Source organism: Sipha flava, unplaced genomic scaffold, assembly GCF_003268045.1.
Source record: "Sipha flava isolate LNK unplaced genomic scaffold, YSA_version1 24863_pilon_pilon, whole genome shotgun sequence".
Lineage (NCBI taxonomy): Eukaryota > Metazoa > Arthropoda > Insecta > Hemiptera > Aphididae > Sipha > Sipha flava.
The window spans coordinates 1-9,690 of NW_020272896.1; the positions used below are offsets into that span (position 1 = coordinate 1).

The following is a 9,690-nucleotide window of genomic DNA, read 5'->3' on the forward strand; positions in this document are numbered from 1 at the left end:
GCCGTATATCTATTTTTATTTTTGCATTTTTTTGATATCTTAAAAATATGTTTGTGTGTTTTTTTTTTTTTTAACAGGGTCGTAATATCAATAAGCAAATACAGAATGCTATAGAAAATATATATACAATTTAGTACATGTGGTAAACAATAAAATTACATTCAAAGTGAACATTCGAAATAATTTTAAATTACAAAGAATTAAAAACAATAATATTTAATTTTAATGAGTTTACTATTAAATTGTTGTTTTTAAACTTACAATATTCTGTGTCTTATTATTATAATTATTGTCTTAAAATTTGATAGTTAACATTTATCGGTTTTGTAAAACTCAAAAAATAAAATAAAATGTAATTTAAATGGTAATTTGAAACACTAAATAAAACTATAATAAAGTTTACATATACTAAATTATATATACTATTTTAAAGGAAAAATGTGTGCGATTGATGACTCAAATATTTAAATGTCAAAGGAGTTGCAAAAGTTTTGATTTGAAAGTGTAATCAGTCAAATATTAAAAATAGTACTTTTTTATATATGCACTATAAACAAGTTTAAAAAACACTTAATTATATGTGTATATTGGACATTATAAATATGAAAACGAGAATAAAGAGCAGAATCATAATGAATGATCGGTCCATGTCACCGCCCTCCCCCACCATGAAAACTTAAAAAAAAATGTTATTCAAATATTTTGTACGTAATTTGTATGAATTTATACGACAGTTTTCAGAATTTGTACGACGTTGTTATTAGACTTATATCAAAAATATTGAAGAGGGGCCAGAGACATATGTCCCCGGCCCCCCTAACGTAAATAAATTAGTATTCTTTTTTTAAATTTAGTATAACTCAAGAACTCAATTTGTATGAATTTGTACGACCATTTCCGGAATTCTTACGCCACCCCTCTCCTGTAATATGCGAAAAACCCTTTTTTCCATGTCCCTCGTCCCCCCAAATTTGAAATCTGAAATTTTTCTTCTACAAACATTTTACGCATAATTTTTATGAATTTGTACAATCATTTTCGGAATTTGTACGGCACCGATTTACCCGGAAAATCATTTTTCTATGTGCGGTACGGGGGGAAACGTTTCTCCAGCCTCACTCACGCGGAAAAATAAGTTTTTCCAAACATTTTCTACGTCAATATTTAATATGTGACTAACATGCATTTGTACGACCGTTTCTAGAATTTGTACGTTACTTCCTTTTTCGCATATTACAGAAGAGAGGTTGCCGTAAAAATTCCGGAAACGGTCGTACAAATTCATACAAATTATATGTAAAATGTTTGTGAAAGAAAAAGTTTATATTTCAAATTTAGGGGGGCAGGAGACACGGGAAAAAGGTTTTTCGCATATTACAGGAGAGGAGATGCCGTATAAATTCTAGAAACGGTCGTACAAATGCATGTAAATCACATTTTAAATATTGACGTAGAAAATTTTTGGAAAAAATTATTTTTCCGTGTGGTTGAGGCTGGAATATCGTTTACCCCGCTCCGCATGTAAAAAATTGAGTTTTCCGGGTAAATCGATGCTGTACAAATTTACGGAAATGATCATACAAACTTGGTAGAAGTTTTACCCTGGTAGTAGCAGTAACCACTCAGGGGGAACTCAATTTTTTTTGAAAATGAAAAAGTAAATATAAAAAATAGAAAAAGACAACTTGAATTTTAAATGGACTGTATAATTGAATTATGAAAGAAATAATATATAAACAATAATTAACTGAATAAATCAAATGTGTGGCCCACACGGCGCACAATAAATAATTATTGTATACACAATGCTGGCTCTACATTGGCACAGTAATAATAATAAATTTATAATAATAATGGTAATAATATAATTTGGCCCAACACGGCACACAATAAATATAATATAATCAAAATGTTAGGCCAACACTAAATAATATGCGGCCTACACGACACGCAAAACGATATAATAAATTACAATAATAATGATGTACCTTCGACGGCTAGGCCCGTCGGCCTTTAAATACAAATGAAACAAATATGGTCGACCAATACTCACATGTGACTATGTCGAATGGCTGATTTCATCTACGCGACCGCACCAACCCTGTGATTAAACAATTGCCTACGACGGCACACCGCAGTGTATAAAATAAAAAATAAATCACAGAATTGGTACGTGCGACCACCACCACAAGCACAGTCACCAACGAAAAAACTGCAGTGGTCCACAGCCCTGGAAAATGACACAATGAATGAAAACCACTTTATTCACAACGCAACCGCTGGTAAAACTGAAAAACAATGAGATTAATCGCTGGACAATATCAGATTGCCCCGAACGATACTTTACCAGACGGTCGATTCACAAACGAAAATGACACTATTCAACAATGTGGTTTGAACAAATGACTGCAGACGTACGAAAACTTGAAACGAAATGAAATTTGATGTGCACACCACGAAGACACAAAAACAATTTTGAAAACGTGGAAATAACGACACTTTCATGTGATGATAACAGCGCGATTGCGTACCCGGCCGGTCGCACACGGAGGCTTATCATCGCCGCCGACGAGGGCGGCTGATACGCAACGCACCTCTACGCATCGCACGAAAATGATAACATAAAATGACAAACAAATGAATTGATACAACATAAACAAAACTCATACAAATTATGTGTAAAATGTATACGAAAGAAGAAGTTTAGATTTCAAATTTAGTGGGGCGGGGGACACGGGAAAAAAGGTTTTTCACATATTACAGGAGAGGGGTGGCGTAAAAATTCCAAAAATAGTCGTACAAATTCATACAAATTATGTATAAAAGGTTTGTGAAAGAAAAAGTTTAGATTTCAAATTTGGTGGGGGGGGGGCACGGGAAAAAGAGTTTTTTGCATATTACAGAAGAGGGGGTGGCGTAAAAATTCCGGAAACGGTAGTAAAAATTCATACAAATCGAGTTCTTGAGTTTTACTAAATTTAAAAAAAGAATACTAATTTATGTACGTTTGGGGGGCCGGGGACATGTGTCTCTGGCCCTTCTTCAGTATTTTTGATATAAGTCTAATAACAACGTCGTACAAATTCTGAAAACTATCGTATAAATTCATACAAATTACGTACAAACTATTTGAATACAATTTATTTTAAGTTGTCATGGTGGGAGGGGGGGGGGCGGTGACATGGACGTAATGAATATTGTGTTTTTCATTTACAGCCATATAAGCTTAAAATGTAATGTTTATAACTACTTCGATAATTAACATTCTTACGTTAAGTTTTCAAACGAAATCACCATATAAATTAAATCTTCTTTTAGTTAGTTTCGGTCATGATCTAGACATGCGCGATCACAAATACCTCTCTCATACCGCTTCTTATGTACTTTTTAACTTTTGAACTTGTCCCTTACCTCTCTTATAGGTGGAAATCTATGGAAATTTGAGGAGAGCCGATATTTTGATCGATGTACCGAGCTACAGGAGGCTTTGCTATACATTGCCGTACAAAAAGTCAAACCACGTGGCGATATCTTAGTTTTTGAAGTGTGAGAAAACCTCCTAGCCCATATTACTCATGGATAAGGTAGCATTTTAATGGTAAAAGAATGATTGTAGTGATTGAGTGATCCAGTAGATTTTTGCGAACAAGCAAACGATACATATATTTATTTAAGGATACATTTTGGGTTACATTATTGGAGTTGTAGTAAGGAACCCTAATATTTTTGAAAATATAATATATCCTATGTCACCCGGGGATAGTGTAGCTTCCTAGCGGTAAAAGAATTTTTCAAATCTGTCCAGTAATTTCGTAGTCCATTAAATGCAAACAATCAAATAATTCCTATTTATTATATTATATAGTATATAACCTGGATATTGGCTGCAGCGCCATTTGCTGAGCTGATTTGTGAATTTATAACACCATCCAGGGTATCACCCAAATGCATACAAAAAAATGCATTCGATTAGGTCCAGCCGTTTAGAAAGAGTTCAGTGACATACACATGTACAGTAGAATTAAATATATATATGTATAAATATTGTCAATGTTCAATAGACCCAGAATAAGGATTATATAGATTTATATTTATAAGAAAAAGCATAGTTTTATTAAAAGATCACCGCTTGTATTCAAATTAATTTGATTTTGAGTTACGAAAATAAAACCATTAAAAATATATATGTTCTTGAGATCATCATGTTTATCCACTTCATAAATTAAAAATCAGATCTTGCCGTTTTTGTTATATCTTCGTCTTGTCTGCTGTAGAAATATCACGGATTAATAATGATGACAAAATATAAAACATTATAAATATGTAATTGTAATCCACATAATTTTTTTTTTTTTTTTGCAAGAATAATGGTTTTCAACATTAGCCTTGTCATTTAATTATTCAAATTATTACGACTGTTAAGTGTCCAACGAGCGGTGACTGATCTGATGTTTGATGACCACGACTGGAACTGTCGCGACGTCATTGCCGCCTGCAGATCTGTTTTTCTATGGCTAAAATTTTAAGAACATAATACCTGTCGTTTGATTGCCGAAAGAACACATTAATCATCGTACCGCGCAAGCGTGAACCTGCTATATCAACTATGTAGATTAAATATTTTTAAAATATTCACTCGTCACTCGTGGAAAATCCAGACGAACATTACCTGTAGCTCTATCGTTTAATGTTTTCGAATTAGATCGCTGAATATGTTGAATAAATATCACTGAGTATATTGAACCTTCCCTGTAAACAGTTCAGTTAATCTTAAACCGACAGAGATATAAGAATTTATAAAAATTTAGGTACCACTCTATTGGGATCATGCGCATGCCAGTAAGAATTCAATATGAAAAATGGAAATGTAAAAAAAACTTTTTCCCAAATCATTGTTATATAATAAACTGTAGTCTATGAATTACGCTAATATTTATAAACATTTTAACTATTGATCTTAGTAATTACAATTTAAACTATATTTTATAGTTAATTCAACCATTAAAAATTACTGTTAATTATAGTAATCATTATTATAACAAAAAAACTATATTTATATAGTCGTAATAATTACATCATGTGAGTTATTTTAACTATTAAATAATTATAATTTCTATATTTTATTTGACTATGTTATTTTAGTAATTTTTTTTTTTTTGTAATGTTTATATACGGCGCAATAATAAATTAAGCATATATGTGTGTAAATTGTCATTATGAATAGGCTGCCAATTGTTTTTATTGTTGTACAATATGGTTCACAGAATGGAAACAATTATTATTGTCTTATGAGTAGACACCTTATAACGAACCCAACAAATAATATTTTTTGTTTCCAAATAAAAAAATGTAATTACCCATAAGCATATGTAACATAGGTAATTACTGAAAATATTAACTTTTATATTTTAATTTTTTTAATTTTTTTGATGTTTATTGTCATGTAAACTTCAAATAAATTTAGTACATATCGGTAATTTAGCTGTAGGTGATAGTGTTATGCTTAAATTTACAATATCATCAAGAAGGTTACGTACCTCAAGCACGTAATAATATTCAACAAGTATAAATTTACTAAACTACTAGCCATGAAAGTCATACCGATTACCATCGTTATTTTGTTGTTAGTTTGTTCGATCCAGATAACTAACTCCCTTATTCCTAAAGGTAACAAATAAAATTGTGTAATGTAAAATGTGTAAATACTTGATATCACGTGTGTTTTATAATTATCAGATTTTGAGATATTACATTTTATTTTTTTCATTTGTATAATTTGATTAATATAATTATTAATTAGGTTATTACTGTAACATGAAATGTATACGTGTTTTTGGTCTCTATATTTGTAAAGATTTTTATGAGCCAAATAATTCCAGAAGTTTCGTGTAATAATGTTGATCGAATAATTTATAAGCTACAGGGCTGACGTTAGGGAGGGGGCAGAACGGGGCATTTGTCCAGAATCTCGCTCCATCAAGGTCCTCGCGCCTTAAAATTTTCATTGAAAAATATTTTGTACGAAAATCTCGTAAAATAAAACATGAAATGTGTGGATCGCCTAACGAGTGCGATTTATAGAGAAATCCGTTGGAGTGTAATAAAAAACCAATTATCAATAATATTATATTTTATATGTCATATATACCCCAACAACGACTTGTACGGCACGCCGCAAAGTATGAAAACTGGGATACATAGGGAATTTATTTTATTGCATTTCTTCAATTTAATCAGTCACTACCTGATATTGCATATATTACACGTTATCGCCTTTTATAGCGGCCTACAGGCTATAGGACTATTTTCGGGGGTAAAATAAATTTTTCCCAGGGCCACGCAATTGATAAAGCCGTTCCTGGTAAGCTGCCTACTTAAAAAAAAAATTGGTTTTCATTATTATTTTCATATTGTTTTGTATAAAAATATATCCTTACAATCAATCCGATAAATTATTTCACTCTTACATTGTATTCATAAAACGTAATTATTTTAAGTTTTTTATTTATTATTAAGTTATTGTGATATACGTTTTCATTATCTTTTAATTTGTAAAGTATGTAAAAAAAAAATGAAGAACTATAATATGTCTCAATTATAATTTCAGGTGGTAAAAACACTGGTTAGAGGTAATATGTTCTTTCAATCATACATACACATCTCAAATTATATCCTTAATTTTTCATTAATAATTTATTTCAGGCCAGAAATTAGCATTACCTTTTAGAACAAGTATGTATAATATATTTTCATACATTTATTTAGTTTTAAAAAGAAAAATTCTGACAGATGTGTTAACAAGTAATTTGAATGAGAATGGATTTTTTGAATAATAAAAGTTATTTACTATTAAACTGCACTCAACCATTAGATATAAGTTTTATTTATGACATATCAAATATAACCGGGCATTAATTTTTAAATATGAATACATACAATTAATATTATTTATATTATATGTAAATTTAATTAATTAATTTAGGCGATGTTAATAAATTGGTTCAATATACAATGTATGAAGCAGATATGATTAAATTAGCAGCCTATAATCAATTGAAACGTATTTATCAGGTAATTATTTGTTTTTATTTTATAACCCATGTACTAGAACTAATTAAAATTAATTATTATTATTTATTTTTATGTTTTTATAGTTTTGCAGTAAATTATTTTTATAATTTTTTTTATATTTTATTAAAAATAAATTGATTACAGAATATTAGTCATAATTTTTGAATATACATTTTCTCAATTTCTATCCAAAAAATTAAAAATAAATTTGAATGTAATTATTAAAATGTGTTTGGTGATTCAAGGAACACTTTGAATGCCGATCAATTCTACCATTGGTAAATTGTCATTAATATTAGATTTCAAAATGATAAGTAGTATGAAAAAATAATTAGACATTTCCGAATTCTAAAAAAATCTGATTAATTATACAGGCTTTTAGAATATTATATAAAATACTATGTGCAAGTTTTTTTTTTTTTTAAGTTTATTTATTAATAACGAAGTTATTTCCTTTTTATTCTTCCTTTTTGAAACAATATTGGAAGTCAATATTTGGAACCTCCTCAAGTTGTTTCAGTTTTTGATAAACTATCCACCACATTTTATTTTAATGTTTCAATATCAGTAAATCATTGTTATTTGAGGTCAGTTTTAATTTTTGGAAATAAAAAAAAAAATCACAAAGGGTGAGGTTCGGTGAGTAAGGGGGATATGGTAGGATTGGAATTTGTTAATCAGCTAGAAACTCACGAATTGATAAGATAGAATGAGCATGACTCGTCTCATTCATAAATCTTCAGTGAAAATAGATTGGAATGATACATAAGAAATCTTACACTTAATAGAAATTTCTCTTATTGTCATTTGTCTGATCGAATAATTTTTCGTACTTTTTCCACCATTTCTACATTTCTTGAAGTTGAAGGTTGCCAAGTACGAGGGTCATCGTAATGTCTTCACGACCCTCAATAAATATTTTATGCTATTCAAATATTTTAGATCTACTTATTGCTTCATCTTCAAATGCTTTTTCAAAAGTTTCAGTCGCTGATTTACCGCACTCAACACAAAATTTAATGCAAATTCAGTAATCGAGTTTATTCAACATGACAAAAAACGGCAAACAATATAAAAATATATGAATTCAATGAACTGAATCACATTACTAAAAGTTAATATTTACTCATAGCTTGAATAACATAATTGAGTGTTATCTCTACTTTATTTAATATGTGTAAAATCCAGATTTGGTTATTTTTTGCTTAGATATAATTTTAATCACGGTATATGTTGATTATACCTCGTATTTAAAAAAAAAAAACTGAATAAAATATGTTTAATCCTATAGGAGAAAATACAAGCAGACAAATTAAAAATGTTTGTTCCAATGATGCAGGCTGCTATAGAAGTAATAAAATCTCATGGTGCCAATAATAGTTTACTGGGAATAAGAAGTACTTATTCCGAGGGTGAGTTATTTAATTATAAATTATTTATATTCCTATAGGCTTAAGTGATTGCTTGTTTAAACATTTTTCTAGAAATTTGATATTTAAGATATATGTATATATATATATATATATATATATATATATGTATCTTTGTATTATGTAATAAAATGTAATGATAATTTGTATCTGTACGTAACCCATACAGAGACGAATATAGATAAATATATATATAATTAAATATATTTGAATTTATCGTTAGTATTAGTTTTTTTGGCCTTTTTATAACTATTATTTTTACTGGAACTATTTAAAAAAATTCAAAACTTTAATTTTTTTCAGGAAAGAAGTATGCAGAACACTGTTTGAAAACAATAACTGACCTTAGTACTAAGGCCACATGTTATAAATGGAAAGCTTTATTTATTGAAGCTTCCTTTTTCAGTAATAATATTAAAGCAAATGTAATTGTAAAAGATTCGTTTGCAAGGGCTTATAAGGAAGCTATGATAACATTAAAAAATGATCCAAAATTAATGTACGCGAGGACTAAAGTTTCATGCAAAGTAAATTATGGATGTTATTTAAAATTATTATACTCGATTGTTTTCAAACGGTTTGGTTCCGATTTTGATTCATAGTTTTAAAGATAAGTCAACACTATTTCGTTGATATTTCAGACCAAGTACGGAGTTGTAAAAATGTATTAGGTTATTAAAAATATAGTCAATGAATTAAGTAATCTATGATTCTTGTCTCAACCAAAAATAGTTTATCAATATTTGTAGTAAATTTTTAATGTATATCTACAGGGTGTAATGATCTGTGGTTATATTTACGGTAAGTAAATAAAATAATTTTTGTAGATTAAATTAGCAGTACAAGGAAAAAACATACTTTCCAAATCATTGGTCAATTTATTTTTGGGAAGTACCAGTGACCATCAAGAAGTGAACTGTGTCACAGAACTATTAAAATATGAAGGATCTATTAATAAATATGAATCACATGGTGAAGAATTTTATTATTTATTGGGCCAAGCATTAGAGAAAAGTGGTGATAAAGGAAAAGCTCTGGAATACTTTAAGAAAGGACGTAAATTCCCTATTATTGACCAAAAGGTATTGAATATTCTTGAATTGTTAACATTAATTTTTAAACTGTATTAATATATACTGCAAGTGGTTGATACAAGTTTTGAGAAGATGAAAATGTTTGTAGCAAAAAA

General features: G+C 29.1%; 1 protein-coding gene and 1 long non-coding RNA gene across 2 annotated transcripts; one reads left to right on the plus strand and one right to left on the minus strand.

Moving 5' to 3' along the window:
- Positions 1-3,179: 3,179 nt before the first annotated feature.
- LOC112684285 lies at positions 3,180-4,929 on the minus strand. Its single transcript, XR_003148682.1, has 3 exons — positions 4,813-4,929; positions 4,414-4,749; positions 3,180-4,268 (listed from the first exon to the last, which is right to left on the minus strand). It is a non-coding gene; the product is annotated as an uncharacterized LOC112684285 (long non-coding RNA).
- Positions 4,930-5,447: 518 nt separating this feature from the next.
- LOC112684284 lies at positions 5,448-9,642 on the plus strand. The gene is made up of 7 exons (XM_025555709.1): positions 5,448-5,669; positions 6,611-6,629; positions 6,703-6,732; positions 6,983-7,071; positions 8,363-8,483; positions 8,805-9,028; positions 9,329-9,642. Exons 1-7 carry the CDS (start codon positions 5,589-5,591, stop codon positions 9,629-9,631), a joined length of 867 nt encoding a protein of 288 aa, XP_025411494.1. The 5' UTR covers positions 5,448-5,588; the 3' UTR covers positions 9,632-9,642.
- The last annotated feature ends 48 nt before the right edge of the window (positions 9,643-9,690 follow it).